General features: G+C 45.4%; 1 protein-coding gene across 1 annotated transcript in view; it reads left to right on the plus strand.

Annotated features, from left to right (window-relative positions):
• Window positions 1–16,642, plus strand: part of LOC126482154 (sodium-coupled monocarboxylate transporter 1-like) — a gene marked incomplete at its 3' end in the record, with an annotated part of 74,665 nt that overhangs the window by 24,290 nt on the left and 33,733 nt on the right. The window contains exon 5 of the mRNA XM_050106131.1: window positions 11,824–11,978. Coding sequence (XP_049962088.1) covers window positions 11,824–11,978 — 155 coding nt within the window. The remainder of the gene's footprint in view (window positions 1–11,823; window positions 11,979–16,642) is intronic.

The following is a 16,642-nucleotide window of genomic DNA, read 5'->3' on the forward strand; positions in this document are numbered from 1 at the left end:
TGACCAATCAGGGTCTCAATGTTAACCTTAAGCTCCACCTACAAAAATTCTGTCTATCCAATGAGAAACGTTATACTTTTCGTGGTGGGGCAATGTTTTTTTAAAGTTTGCAACGTAACAGAGATGCGAAAAAGTCTCACGCTAAAACTTGCAGCTTGTGTGGTCCTTTTAGCGTTATCGTAATATCTATACTATTCTTCTGGATGGCTCTATCTTTTAACGTGGGCTGGGGGGTGGTCCTAACGTAACAGAGACGCGGAAAAGTCTCACGCTAAAAACTTGCGGGTGGTGTGGTCGTAGCGGTTAGCTGGTGGCGACTTGGGGGTCCGTCCCTTATCGTAAGGCCTTCTCGCTTAACACGGTTCTGCTCTCGGCTTCTGTTCTCGTTTCTCCCCTCGGAACTGCGTCTGTCTCACGGTGGGAAGGTATGACATGCATTTAGGCATTCTTGTGTTAGTCTGTAGTATTCCATGTGCTCACTCGTTACTCGTATTACTTTGGTTAATTTAATGTCACGATTTATTTGGAGCTATGTGACATGCTACTGGATTAGCTTATCATGTCAGGGTTTTCATGGAAGGTGTTGGATTTGCCTGACACCTTAGCAGGGGAGAACCAAAAGAGTATTCACTGACAAGGGCTCAGCAAAAGAACAAGGGTCTCTGCGAATCGCATTCTACATCTACATCTACATCCATACTCCGCAAGCCACCTGACGGTGTGTGGCGGAGGGTACCTTGAGAACCTCTGTCGGTTCTCCCTTCTATTCCAGTCTCGTATTGTTCATGGAAAGAAGGATTGTCGGTATGCTTCTGTGTGGGCTCTAATCTCTCTGATTTTATTCTCATGGTCTCTTCGCGAGATATACGTAGGAGGGAGCAATATACTACTTGATTCCTCGGTGAAGGTATGTTCTCGAAACTTTAACAAAAGCCCATACCGAGCTACTGAGCGTCTCTCCTGCAGAGTCGTCCACTGGAGTTTATCATCTCCCTAACGCTTTCGCGATTACTAAATGATCCAGTAACGAAGCGCACTGCTCTCCGTTGGATCTTCTCTATCTCTTCTATCAACCCTATCTGGTACGGATCCCACACTGCTGAGCAGTATTCAAGCAGTGGGCGAACAAGCGTACTGTAACCTACTTCCTTTCTTTTCGGATTGCATTTCCTTAGGATTATTCCAATGAATCTCAGTCTGGCATCTGCTTTACCGACGATCAACTTCATATGGTAATTCCATTTTAAATCACTCCTAATGCGTACTCCCAGATAATTTATGGAATTATCTGCTTCCAGATGCTGACCTGCTATATTGTAGCTAAATGATAAGGGATCTTTCTTTCTATGTATTCGCAGCACATTACACTTGTCTACATTGAGATTCAATTGCCATTCCCTGCACCATGCGTCTATTCGTTGCAGATCCTCCTGCATTTCAGTCCAATTTTCCATTGTTACAACCTCTCGATATACCACCGCATCATCCGCAAAAAACTTCAGTGAACTTCCGATGTCATCCACAAGTTCATTTATGTATATTGTGAATAGCAACGGTCCTACGACACTCCCCTGCGGCACACCTGAAATTGCTCTTACTTCGGAAGGCTTCTCTCCAATGAGAATGACATGCTGCGTTCTGTTATCTAGGAACTGTTCAATCCAATCACACAATTGGTCTGATAGTCGATATGCTCTTACTTTATTCATTAAACGATTGTGGGAAACTGTATCGAATGCCTTGCGGAAGTCAAGAAACATGGCATCTACCTGGGAACCCGTGTCTATGGCCCTCTGAGTCTCGTGGACGAATAGCGCGAGCTGGGTTTCACACGACCGTCATTTTCGAAACCCATGCTGATTCCTACAGAATAGATTTCTAGTCTCCAGAAAAGTCATTAAACTCGAACATTAAACACTTGCGTGATGTATTCCAAAACTAAGGTCGGGTGACCAGAATTTACCTAATCGTCGGCTTGCTGCGCATGCATTGCTGTCTACCGGCTCGTTAGGAAACTGCAGCAGTGTTGGTTTGATTCAGTAGTCGTTTGCCAGTCGGTGAGAGCAGATCGCAATTGCCGAGATAATCGAAGATCCCGACAGTTGTGAAGTACGCGGTGTGATTAAATTTTTTTCTGGCAAATAGCTCTTCAGCTGCTGAAATCCACCGTATATGGAACTGACATAATGAGTGACAAATAAGTACTAAAATGGTGCCGAGAATATGAAAGTGGTCGCGCATATATTCACGATGAATGGCGTAATATCGGATCGACGACATCGTTCATCAAGTGAACGAAAAACTCTGAAGTGATCGCCGATTGACGATTAGTGGTCTGGCTACTGAATTCCAAAATGTTTCTCTAACTTCAGTTTACAGGACTGTCCCTGAACAGCTTTTTTATCACAAGCTGTGTGTGAGGTGTATTCAAAAAGCTCAATAATCGCAAAGGACGCGTAATGCACGAGAGTTTTAGGAGCGGTGCAGACAAAGTTGAGATGATTTATTTTCCCTTATTAATATGGGTGACGAGACATGAATATTGTACATCAACGCATAATCGAAACAACAATTACTGCAGTGGTGGCATTCAACTTCACCCAAACCAAAAAGTTTAGGCAGTCTCCGTTCTTGAATCAAAATTCGTTGGGACGAAAAAGACGTCATTTTGACTCATTTCATGGGTCGTGGGTCAACAGTGACAGCGTATACTGTGAAACGCTAACCAAACTGAGACGTGCGACCCAAAATCGACGCCACAGGGAACTGTCGTCTGGCAGAATCTTCCTTCACAACAACGGAAGGCCTTACCCCGCTGCCAAAACTAAGGTGACGATTCAAGATTTTCGTTGGGAACTTTTTGAGCATCCTCCGTACAGTCCCGACCTTGTACCGAGCGACTATTTCCTACTCTCGCATTTGAAAAAAAATGCCTGGATGGACAACGATTTAAAAACAACAATGAACACAAGACTGGCATTACAAATTGGTTCAATTCCCAGGCGGCAGATTTCTGTACGGATGGGTTACAGAAGGTGGTATAGCGTTGTAGAAAGTGTGCAGATGTCAAAGGCGATTCTGTGGAAAAGGAAGGTAGATATGCAGTAAAATATTATTGTCAATAAAAACATTTTCTCAGGAGGTTATTTTTTATGACCAAATGGACCTTTTCGAATACGGATGCAAAACAAGGTGCCCACCATTTATTTCAACGCCGGTCTTACTTAATGAGGAAAGCTAGCAGGACCACAACGAACAAATGTAGTAGAAATGGGAATTGCGCCGACTCAGACGACGCAACCCACGACCGCAAAGCCATAAATAAGCGATGATTCTTCAAATGGTGTCCGCCTGCTCTTCACGTTAAACAATCGCCAACCACAACACAGCTACCAGACCTCCATCCTCAGCAAACGACCTGTGTTAGCATGCGGAACAGCGAGCAAGAAGAGACCCAGCACAGAGCACGCTGTGGTTAAATGGCTCCAAAGAACTGTAAGGTTGCCCCATCGAGGCACGAGGTACGAAACGAACACCAGCAAATTTCAACGAGCAGCCAAAATCGATTTGAGCGCACTTACGGCTCAGATGTAGTGCACAGAAAAGAATGAAAAGAAGTTAGAGGTATAAATACGCAAATCATACCCTCTCTCCTAACATCGACCGATGTTTCTTCACGACCATCAAACATCTAAGAATTTTGGCAGTGGTAGTCTTACAACACCGTAATAAATGCAATAGGCTGAGACACCTACTCTGTCGTCATATTAGTCTACACCCTAATGAGGAATGCTGAAACACGACTGAAACGTTGAATGGTTGAATACTTTGAGGATTTTGGTACTTTATCACTTGGAAGTACATCCGAGAACTTTTATGGAAGGAATTATGTAGTCACATAATTCAGTTTACGTAGAAGCCAAGAAGATCATTGGCTCCAAGCCCCACTAACCCCCACCGTCTGCCTTGAACATGCAAATGATAATGTTGTCGGTCAGTAATCATACTCCTGGACGAAGAATTCTTGTTCTGATAGGATATCCAGTGACAAATTATCGTCTTCCTTCCATATGAAATATAACTTTCAAGCATCTTGTAGCGATCTTCTCACATCAATTCTTGTAGTACTCTTTGCCAATTTATGTTTTATGTAAAACTTTTATCCAACATGGACCAGGAACACTGCGACTGTGATGGATAATGGTTCCTTGAAATTACTGAAACGAGTCACATTTGTTTTGTTCAATTTTTTATTATTCCATTGCCGGTTTCGAACCGTCCAGTGATTCATCATCAGATGGTACGTATATTAATTGTCTGCAGCAGTGTGGGAGTCATGTAGCTGTTACAAGATGTATAAACGAAATTTGCAAGTTCTAATTCTCGCCACGCTCAGTGCTCACATGTTTCGTATACATGTTGCCACAGCTACATGACTCCCACACTGCTACGTATCATCTGATGACGAACCACTGGGCGGTTCGAAACCGGTAATGGAGTAATAAAAAATTGAAGAACAAACTAACAGGCGACTGGTTGCAGTAATTTCAAGAAACCTTTATGTTTTATGTTCCTTGATGTTTTCCACTTCTTTTCGTATAACACTTTCTTACGAAGTTGTGACATACCTTCAGAATAGCATTTTTCTTTCCTTTTGATTGAGGTAACTCGTACCTAATGTAGTTAGATACACATTACGTTCACTCACCTCATCTGAAGAAAACAATCCGTTTTCTGATCAAAGTCAACATATGGCGCAATATTGTTAGCAAGTAAATCCATATGTCATTGTTGCAAGTAACCTACGATTGAAGCATATACTGATTACGTTATTAACAGCCAGCTGACGAAGTGTCCTTTTATCTAAGACACTGCTGTGTTTACTTTGATCTGAAAATGACCGGTAACGGTCGAAACCAGTTACCAAATTTCCTATGTGCGATCTTGGCTAATGAAGATTTTCTGAAAGAAAAAAAAATCAACATTCATTGATATACTGATCAGCCAAAATATTATGACCTTTGTCCACCATGAGGCTGAATGCCCAGTGTGGCGTTACAGATAAAGCACATGACAAGTATGTAAGGAGACACGAATGTGACGTCATTCTAGCGGTGAAACGGTAGACAAAATAGGAAATACACTGATACAAGCGACGTTGACAAGGATCAGGATGTAGAAGATGGACAGTGAAGCCACGTGTGGACGACGAAGTGTTGGACATCAACGCCTGATGGAGGTCATCGGTTTGCCCGCTCTGTAAAGTAGGATAGGCGGCGATCTTGGCAGATAGGACGACAGACGTGTTCCGGAGCCCAGCGTTCAGAGCACATTCTTGAACATGTGGCTGCACAGTAGGTAATCCCTACGTGCTTCCATCTTGACCCAACGACATCGGCAACTGCAACTGCAGTGGAAGGAGGTCATCGAGATTGGACCGAGGATCAGTCGAAATGTTTCGCCTGGACGGATGAAGCATTTTTCTTGTTGCATTTGGTCGTTAGTGCTGTCTAGTTTCGCCAACATCCAGACAAATGGCTGCTCTCATACATACACTACCCCATGCAAGCCGACCAGTGAAACCGCCATTTTGCCATAGCGGTTAATTCACCTGGGCTTCCAGGAGACTGTGTTAGAAATCGAAGGTAGTTTGACTGTTATGGGCCACATGAACATTACTGCAGACCACCTGCATCTCTCCGTGTTTGATAACTTCCCCCGCAGTGAAGGTGGCTAATTAGGTTTTGTTTTATGGTAATGTACAGTTATATGTACTGGTATTTTGTCTGTGTGGTAATGTGAAGTTGAACTCGTGATTAGAGAAACAGTTAAATAATCTCGTAATTCTTGAAAAGTGATGGACGATGCAAAAGTTAATCAGAAATACAACATTAAACTGTAGACTCCTACGCTCGGGGTGGGAGTACAGACTGTTCTGATAAATTTAACGAAACTGTCCTGTTCGCAATAATAAAAGCAATCTCACTGCGAGAAAAATATAAAATATAAATAACTACCAAAAATGCCCTATCGAAAAGTATGTCACTGTTGAAATGTTAGTTGTATCACACGTAAATTAGAAATGGCCTACCTGTTTGCGCAATGAATAAATGTTGTACTGCTGCCATTTCCAAACTACCGCGGTTGCTGCGGCTGTGCTACTTAAAAAATTAAAATTCAAACTACCAGCAACGCGATGTGCAACGTGTGCTTTGAATTACAGAGACATCCACAAAACACCTGTGCTAATAAATCTTACCGCTGCAATGATCATTGTCAATTAAAGTTCTGTTTACTGAGAAACTCGGGGAAGCAAAATTATGTATTTGAAACGGAAATAAAGAGACGAATGCTGATTGGTAGGAAAACAATAAAGTATCTGTATTAACAAAACTTTACAACACTAAGACAAAATACTTTAACACCTGCAATATTAAAAATTCACTTTACATTAACAGTGGAAAAACGTGAACAAATTCTCTTTACTTTCTTAGAAACACATATGGTATCTGCCTTCGAAGAAGGATTAGTAAATCACACATTGTTACATATCATTAAAAAATCGACAATTCTAAATTCCTGATTAAATTGATTACTACGCTTGGATGTCCGGCAAATGCACTATTACAGTACCTTTTGAAGTCTTCTGAATGAATGTACAAAATATCTCTTTATAAGTGAAAAATAATAAGAAAAGTACTGCCGGCACATAGCATGACGTAAACACATCTTACTCTATCACAAGATACCGGGTGATCAAAAAGTCAATATAAATTTGAAAACTTAATAAACCACGTAATAATATAGATAGAGCGGTAAAAATTGACACACGTGCTTGGAATGACATGGGGTTTTATTATTAAAAAAAAAACCATATTGCTAGACGCGTGAAAGATCTCTTGCGCGCGTCATTTGGTGACGATCGTGTGCTCAGCCGCCACTTTCATTATGCTTGGCCTCCCAGGACCCCAGACCTCAGTCCGTGCGATTATTGGCTTTAGGGTTACCTGAAGTCGCAAGTGTATCGTGATCGACCGACATCTCTAGGGATGCTGAAAGACAACATCCGACGCCAATGCCTCACCATAACTCCGGACATGCTTTACAATGCTGTTCACAACATTATTCCTCGATTACAGCTATTGTTGAGGAATGATGGTGGACATATTGAGCATTTCCTGTAAAGAACATCATCTTTGCTTTGTCTTACTTTGTTATGCTAATTATTGCTATTCTGATCAGATGAAGCGCCATCTGTCGGACATTTTTTGAACGTTTGTATTTTTTTGGTTCTAATGAGACCCCATTCATTCCAAGCATGTGTGTCAATTTGTATCTCTCTATCTACATTATTCCGTGATGTATTCAATTTCAAATTTATAGTGACTTTTTGATAACCCAGTACATCTCGACTCCTCCTCCTCTCTCTCTCTCTCTCTCTCTCTCTCTCTCTCTCTCTTTCTCTTGCCCTTCCTCCAACCAAGACCGCACTCCACTCTCCACTCACAAGCAAAGGTTCTGCTAACAGTCTCTCACAGCACAATCTCTTTGCAGGTTGGCAGAGATGTTGTCCGCTTTTACTCAGATGTTATTGAAGCTATACTTTTCTAAGTGATATCCAAAATATTACCAAAATTACAATTTCCTTTATAAAGCAAAACCCTTAGAACAGTCGTAGCGTCTTCCAGCAGGATAACTTGAAAGACATCAATCCCTTTTGGCTTGCCACCATTTCATTTTCATTTCGTGTATGATGTTTATTTATTGAGAGTGTGCTGGTTAAGGGTTATGAAGCGACAGTGACTGGGTACTGGGAGCGTCGACAGCTTGTTGTTACTTGGATGATGGATCATTCCTTTATTTCCCCGTATTTTTGTGGGGTCTGTTACGCTGTCACTTTGTGCCGAGGAAGCACGTTACAGAGAGTTGTTTCCACCAGGCGAGGCTGCCGGGCAGAGACTTAGAAGGTGCGGTCCAATAGGAAGAGAGTGTCCGGCTTGCGCTGACGCTAAGGCAGGACGCCGAGAGGCAGCTGGACTGGCGTCCCTGGCCCGTTGTTAATGCCGGGCCGGCTTTTGTGTTTGCTAGCCATGCCGTTGCCCATATCTTACTGTCCCAGCTGCACATGCTTGGGCTGGCGCTTCCTAAATCGCTTTATGGCAGGAGAGGAGTGTTGTGGACGCCTGTCGGATTTTGCTGGCTAAATGGCCGGGGGCCTACGTCGCGAGTTCTGTATCAGCAGGCACTGTGGATATTCCTCTTTCAAGTAAAAGCGCATCCTGCGTAGCGGGGTGTCTGTCAGACTGTCGCCCATCTAGCCGGAACGTTTCACTCTAACTTTCAGTGTTCTTACGACTCTTAGTTTCTCTTGCAAGCAGAATGCGTGCATTTTGTTTGGAGATCAGACATCAGTTGTAACAAGGTGTCACAAATTTTTTGCAGCAAGCAGCTCGATTGGGGGTGGCGGTACGTTTTTCCCTATTTTTGGTGGGAATAATTCAGTGGTGGTTTGTTCTTACGATTGGTGAGGAAAAATACTGCCTTGCTATTGGTCGTTTTGAGTTTGGCAGAGTCAGCGTGGTGTAATTTTTTGGGTGTTGTGCACGGAACGGGACGAATAGGTCAGAATATTCTGATCCACACCGCCGAATCGACAACTTGTTTTATTGTTCGGAAACGAGATTCTAGTACGGACTTGAGCCAGGCTCTGTTGTCCGAGAGTGAGGGCATCAACCTGATCGCCAGCTTCCAGATTTACTCAGCGACGTCTGTGGAGTTCGAACACGATGTCATCTGTACATGGTAAAATACTGGCAGCTCCGGCACGTGGAGAACTTTGTCGAGTTGTCCTCATGCGCCCTGTAATGTACTGACGTACCTGTCGGAGCAGCAGATCTTCCTTGGTACGCGTCATAGTCATACACTCTTGTGGTATTCGTTCACTGTCTTGAGAGATAGTAATGAAGCAGTCAATAGAGTTACCGTCTTGTTCATGATAGGTGACACAGAATATCGTAGTCAAGCAGTACGCCCTTAGTTCAACATTGCCAACTTACCACTCTACTGATCTAGCCTCTCATTCGCTTTCTGTCTTAGTGTACTTACATTTTAACAGCATATCATATTAGTGTTTCTAGTTAAATAAATCTACTTGTGGGAGTTAAGGCCTTTGTTATTTCAAGATCAGTTTTACCTAATTCACTTAAATTTATAGGGATATTTTTTGACTGTTTATTATTTTTTAACGAAGTCCAAACTCGAAATACAGTGCCAAGGCCGATTCAGATTAGTTAGCTTTATATAATCCGTTGCGTCGACATCAAATCAGTGCTTCTTGAGGGTGGTGATGTATTAAGGGGGAACTCCGGTACAGAACTGAATATCAGGCGGTCCAGCACTGTCACGCGACTGAGCATCATGCAAACAGTCCATGCCACAAAGACAGAACATGCTTCAATGTTTCGAGCAGTTTGACAGCGAACTCACGTTGATGTCTAGGACACCAGATTCGGGTGACCTGAACTCAATGGAACACATCTGGGACGCTATTGGGAAGCAGCAAGGTGCCCACAAACCAGCGGTACGAAATTTACGGAAATTACGTGACCTTTATGTTGATATCTCGTTCCCCATATCTCCGGAAAACTGCCAAGGACTTGTCGAATCCATGTCACAGAGAATCGTTGCTGTATTGCGTTCCAAAGACGTATCAACACGCCATTAAACTGGTGATCCCAATATTTCGACTCCTCACTCTAAGTTTGTGTCACGCATTCCTATTCAAACAACACTTGGGGAAGAGAAAACGCAAAGTCACTACTCTGGCGCGTAATATGTTGTGAAATAAAGTTTGAGTCTAGATTGGAGTATGAAAGTTTGTCTAAGTTCAGTAGTCCCTACTGATAACTTCTCCAAGTTCGAAAGTGTCCTGCGGGGAGGGCCAGTCACCAGAAGCTCGACGTCAAAGGCGGAGGGCGGCGGCGGCTACCGGTGGACAGGGAGGCAGCAGCGGCGGGAACTTCGGAGGTGAACAACAGTCTTCAGTGAGTGGATGAACAACAGGTTGTGGTCAGAGCGCGGTCTTAAACCGTGGCCGCGCGGATCATTTCTTCCGGGCTGGTCCTCATGATGGTGGCTGCATAACGTAACCCGAACGGCGCGGGCCACAGGGTGGTGTACGTGTCGATTGCTGGCTTGATGTGGTCCCCAGTATCGCCCTCTGACGCCCCGCTAGCCGACTTGTTGTTGCCGTCTGAAGATCGCCTGCTGGTAGTGCAGACTCATGGGAGTTCAAAGGCTGCGCCTCGCGGATGGTCGGCAGTTGGGCTTTACGGAGGGCGCGCCACAGTATCTACTGGACGACCCTGGCAATTGTTGCTACAGTATTACAAATAACCCTGCTATAGTATTACTAACGACACTGTAGCACATGGAACTTATTTTGCATTTGGTCTACAGTACAGAGATCTTTAGTAATCTTGAAGGCCGCTGTGGCGCAGCGGTTCTAGGCGATTCAGTCCCGAACCGCACTGCTGCTACGGTCGCAGGTTCGAATCCTGCCTCGGACATGGATGTGTGTGATGTCCTTAGGTTGTTGTTATTGGGGTCTTCAGTCCTGAGACTGGTTTGATGCCGCTCTCCATTCTACTCTATCCTGTGCAAGCTTCTTCATCTCCCAGTACTTTCTGCAATCTACATCCTTCTGAATCTGCTTAGTGTATTCATCTCTTGGTCTCCTTCTACGACTTTTACCATCCACGCTGCCCTCCAATACTAAATTGGTGATCCCTCGATGCCTCAGAACATGTCTATCAACAGATCCCTTCTTTTAGTCAAGTTGTGCCACATACTCCTCTTCTCCCCAATTCTATTCAATACCTCCTCATGAGTAATGTGATGTAGCCATCGAATCTTCAGCATTCTTCTGTAGCACCACATTTCGAAAGCTTCTGTTCTCTTCTTGTCCAAACTATTTATCGTCCGTGTTTCACTTCCATACATGGTTACACTCCACACAAATACTTTCAGAAACGACTTCCTGGCACTTAAATCTATACTCGATATTAACAAATTTCGGTCCGCAGCTCGTGGTCGTGCGGTAGCGTTCTCGCTTCCCCCGCCCAGGTTCCCGCGTTCGATTCCCGGCGGGGTCAGGGATTTTCTCTGCCTCGTGATGACTGTGTGTTGTGTGACGTCCTTAGGTTAGTTAGGTTTAAGTAGTTCTAAGTTCTAGGGGACTGATGACCATAGATGTTAAGTTCCATAGTGCTCAGAGCCATTTTGAACAAATTTCTCTTCTTCAGAAACGCTTTCCTTGCCATTGCCAGTCTACATTTTATATCTTCTCTACTTCGACCATCATAAGTTATTTTGCTCCCCAAATAGCAAAACTCGTTTACTACTTTAAGTGTCTCATTTCCTAATCTAATTCCCTCCGCATCACCCGACTTAATTCGACTACATTCCATTATCCTTGTTTTGCTTTTGTTGATGTTCATCTTATATGCCCCTCTCAGTACACTGTCCATTCCATGCAACTGCTCTTCCAAGTCCTTTGCTGTCTCTGACAGAATTACAATGTCATCGGTAAACCTCAGTTTTTATTTCTTCTTTATGGATTTTAATACCTACTCCGCATTTTTCTTTTGTTTCCTTTACTGCTTGCTCAATATACAGATTAGGTTTAAGTAGTTCTAAGTCTAGGGAACTGATGAGCTCAGATGTTAAGTCCCATAAAGAAACTTCCTTTTGGACGCACTTTGTACTTTGCTCTTGGTCCTAAATTTAGGTATGGTTGGTTGAAGGTTTGTGGTGATGTCGCAGGGCGGCCTGAAGGCGGTGGTGTGGACGGACTTCCTGCAGAGCGGCGTCACGCTGATGGCCTTCATAGCGGTGCTCGTCTTCGGGCTGGTGGGCGCCGGCGGCTTCTCGCAGGTGTGGCAGGCGGCCAGTGACGGCGGGCGCGCCGACTTCTTTGTGTGAGTATCGGAGCTGTCGTGACTCTCATCGAGCAACGGGATGAAGCATCCTAAAACATTATCTCAGTTTCATGTAGGTGTGACAAACGGAATATAGACGTCCTTAGATTAGTTAGCACAAGGAGGGCATAACAAGCAGACTAGCACTGTCGAAGAGGGCATTCTTGGCCAAGGCGTCAGGTGACGTGTCGCAGAAGGCGTCAGACACCGACGCCAGACTGCAGCACACTGCCGTCTGGTTGATTACTAGCTCAGACCCTGCGACAACACGACCTTCCGCCACGGACATCGCATGGCGATCTATAGAGGGCTTTTGCGTACACCGAACCAAATCACAGAGGCGTGTAAATCATCAAGAGTGGTCTCTCCTGTCACGAACCTTTTGCTGCACGCGCCAGTGTCACTCGCAGCCAATCAGGGGGAATTGTAGCTCTATCATGCGGGTTCTTAGAACCACCTATGCACTCCCGGTTAATTACGCCCAACTTCTAGCTTCCTCCCTGCAAAACCGTGCGACATAACATCAACCATGCCGGCTCCCACATATTTCACCCTGCTGCAGGTGTGCCTCAAGGCTGTGTCCTCTCACCCCTTCTGTACATCCTGTACACTGCAGTCATTCCCAAACAGCCACCCCCAACGTTCCTCCTGCAACATCTCGACGACACCGCCTACCTGGTCACCCATCATACACTTCATCTCTGCCACTCCTCTCTCCAACGCCACCTGAATCTCCTAGTGGAGTGGTGTAATACACATAAACTGCAAGTAAAGCCGCAGAAAAGCTAAGCCACCATCTTTGGTCGTACCACTCGACGTTTCCGCCTTCCAGATTTCCATCTTTCCATCTACAACCACCCTGTCTCACTTGCTAATAAAGTGAAGCACTTAGGACTAACTCTCAACGGAAAGTGTTTTACATCTACATCTGCATATATGTATATACTCTGCAAGTCACCGTAATCTCAAAAGAAAATTAACATGGGACACGCATCTCCTTACCATGCAACACAACGCCTGAAACCGACTAAAACTGCTACAATTATTAACAGCCCATACCTGGGATCTACATCCTTCTGCCCTTATCCTCACCTATAAATCCCTCATCCATCCCATCCTAACCTTCGCTAACCTTACCTGGATCTCTGCCTCACCTAAATTCTGTAAGTCACTTGAAATCCTGGAAAGACATACACTCAACCTTCCCTTCCGCATCGGCCCACCTTCCTCAACTCGCGTCATGTACCAACTCATCCACTTCCCACTCCTTTTTCTCTTCTAAGAGCACCTTTGAATCTGATACATAAATCGCAAAACCTATTCCCAGCACCCGATTTCACATGCACTAATTACAAATCCCGGTTCCCTGCTGCGCCACTGCATCCATATTCCACTTCCTTGCACCTCCGTGCCGGAATTTTAACCAGCTCCCACTCCCAAACGATGAAATCCGTCCCAAGATATACCCCTCTTTCCAAGCCTAATCACAACGCTCCGCCTCACACCGTCCCCAATTTTCTCCTTCCTCCTTTATCTACCCTCTTTTTCAATTGGTGAGACACCTGGGCACCTTGTTTGCCAAGGTATGGTTTGACAAACACGAAGGCAAGCAGTAAAAACTCCCGCTTTGTATGGACGGTCATCACCTTGCTGAAAGAAGGCCCTGGATGGCAATAAAACAGAGCGTAGAATATCATCGACGTACGACCGTGCTGTAAAGGGGTCCTACTATTAAATCAAGTGGCACCCCCAACAATCATTCCTGGTTTTCGAGGTGTACCAGGTTCGTACACCACCGCTGGCTGGGTGAACACTTCTACTTCAGTCAATGAGATTCGTCGCCAAAGCAACGTTTGGTATAAGTGAATGACCATTTAACAGCCTGGAGCGAGTCCATGTCAGGGAACACTAAGTACAGCAGTGAACCAAGGACTCCAGCATAGCATACAGCGGCAGTAGTCAATGGACACCAGTATGTAGTAACATAGCGCATGCACGCAGTGCAGACGGCGACACATCAGCGAGTCAGGTGCAACTGCAAAGCGTGGATCACTGGGTAGGCTGATATCGCCCAGGAGATGGCCCCCACCTTTAAGGGACCAAGTCAGCTCCTGGCAGTATTACTAGGTGCTTCCTACACAGCCACATTGAGCGAAGGCGGCGTCCATTAGCAGTAGACTCGGTACCCTACGTCAGGGTGATGGGTGCCGTGGAGTACATCTGGAAACAGATGGTGGACGATGACAGACGCTCCACAGCTGCGCCGGGTAATATTTCTATTCACTTAACCTCACCCTGTTGCGACAACGCATCATTTCTGAAAAAAGTTGTCTCCGATAGAGGCACAGTGCGACGCTTGGGCGTGGTGTGATCTGAATCATTGCTCCAACAGGCTGACCCTCGAATTATGTTCTGCCAACAATATTTCATCCCTGCCAGCAGAAACAGTGGCTAGATGTCTACATCTACATCTACGTGGATATTCCGCAAGCCACCGAACGGTGCGTGGCGGAGGGTACCCTGTACCACTACTAGCCATCTCCTTTCGTGTCCCACTCGAAAACATAGCGAGGGAAAAACGACTGTCTGTATGCCTCCGCACGCGTCCTACTTTCTCGTATCTTATATTCGTGGTTCTTATGCGAAATATCTGTTGGCGGCATTAGAATCGTTCTGCGTCACCTTCAAATGCTCGTCCTCTAAATTTTCTCAATAGCGTTTCTAGAACAGAACATTGCCTTTCCACCTGCGATTCCCATGTGAGTTCCCAAAGCATCTCCGTGATAACCGCGTGTTGCTCGTATCTACTGGTAACAAATGTAGCAGCTCGCTTTTGCATTACTTAGATATCTTCCTTTAATCCAACCAAGTGCGTATCCCAAACACTGTAGTAGTCCTCAAGAACTGGCCCCATTAGCGTCCGATATGCCGTCTCCTTTAGAGATGAATCATACTTCACTAAACTTCTCCCAAGAAACCAATGTTGACCATTTTCTTTCCCTAATACAATTTTCACAAGCTCGTTCCATTTCATATAGCTTTGCAACGTTACGCCCAGATATTTCAACGACGTGACTGTGTCAAGCAATATACCACTAATGCTGTATCCAAACATTACGGCTTTGTTTTTGTAGTCATCAGTATTAACTTGCATTTTCTAAATTTAGAGTAAGCTGTCATTCATTACATCAGGTAGAAATTTTGTTGAGTTGGGTTGGGTTGTTTGGGCGAAGAGACCAAACAGCGAAGTCATCGGTCTCATCGGATTAGGGAAGGATGTGGAAGGAAGTCGGCCGTGCCCTTGCTAAGGAACCATCCCGACATTTGCCTGGGGCGATTTAGGGAAATCACAGAAAACCTACATCAAGATGGCCGGACACGTAATTGAAGCGACCCCCCCCCCCCCTCTCCCAATGTGTGTCCAGTGTCCTAACCACTGCGCCACATCGCTCGGTGAGAAATTTTGTCTAAGTCATTTTGTATCCTCCTACAGCCATATAACTTCGACATTTCCAGTCCGTCACAACATCATCAGCAGAACAATCACAGACTGCCGTCCACCCTGTCTGCAAGGTCCTTAGGTACGTTGTTGTTGTTGTGTTAGTGGTCTTCAGTCCGAGGACTGATATGATGCAGCTCTCCATGCTACTTTATCGTATGCGAGAGTCTCCATCTCCGAATAACTACAGCAACCCATAGCCTGCTGAATCTACTTACTGTACCCATCTCTTGGTCTCCCTCTACGATTTTAACTCCCCCCTCCCTTCCCCCCACACACACACACGTCACTCCAATACTACATTCGTGATTCCTTGATTTCTCAGAATGTGTCCTGTCAACCGATCCCTTCTTTTGGTCAAATCGTGCCACAAATTTCTCGTCTCCCCAATTCTATCCAGTACTCCATCGACCCATCTAATCTTCAACAATCTTTTATAACACCACATTCCGAAAGGTTCAGTTCTCTTTTCATTTAAGCTGTTTATCGTCCACGTTTCACTTCCATATATGGCTAAACTCCAGACAAATATGACCAGAAAAGACTTACTTAAATGTACACTCCTGGAAATGGAAAAAAGAACACATTGACACCGGTGTGTCAGACCCACCATACTTGCTCCGGACACTGCGAGAGGGCTGTACAAGCAATGATCACACGCACGGCACAGCGGACACACCAGGAACCGCGGTGTTGGCCGTCGAATGGCGCTAGCTGCGCAGCATTTGTGCACCGCCGCCGTCAGTGTCAGCCAGTTTGCCGTGGCATACGGAGCTCCATCGCAGTCTTTAACACTGGTAGCATGCCGCGACAGCGTGGACGTGAACCGTATGTGTAGTTGACGGACTTTGAGCGAGGGCGTATAGTGGGCATGCGGGAGGCCGGGTGGACGTACCGCCGAATTGCTCAACACGTGGGGCGTGAGGTCTCCACAGTACATCGATGTTGTCGCCAGTGGTCGGCGAAAGGTGCACGTGCCCGTCGACCTGGGACCGGACCACAGCGACGCACGGATGCACGCCAAGACCGTAGGATCCTATGCAGTGCCGTAGGGGACCGCACCGCCACTTCCCAGCAAATTAGGGACACTGGGGTATCGGCGAGGACCATTCGCAACCGTCTCCATGAAGCTGGGCTACGGTCCCGCACACCGTTAGGCCGTCTT

This window comes from Schistocerca serialis, chromosome 5 (assembly GCF_023864345.2).
Source record: "Schistocerca serialis cubense isolate TAMUIC-IGC-003099 chromosome 5, iqSchSeri2.2, whole genome shotgun sequence".
Classification (NCBI taxonomy): Eukaryota; Metazoa; Arthropoda; class Insecta; order Orthoptera; family Acrididae; genus Schistocerca; species Schistocerca serialis.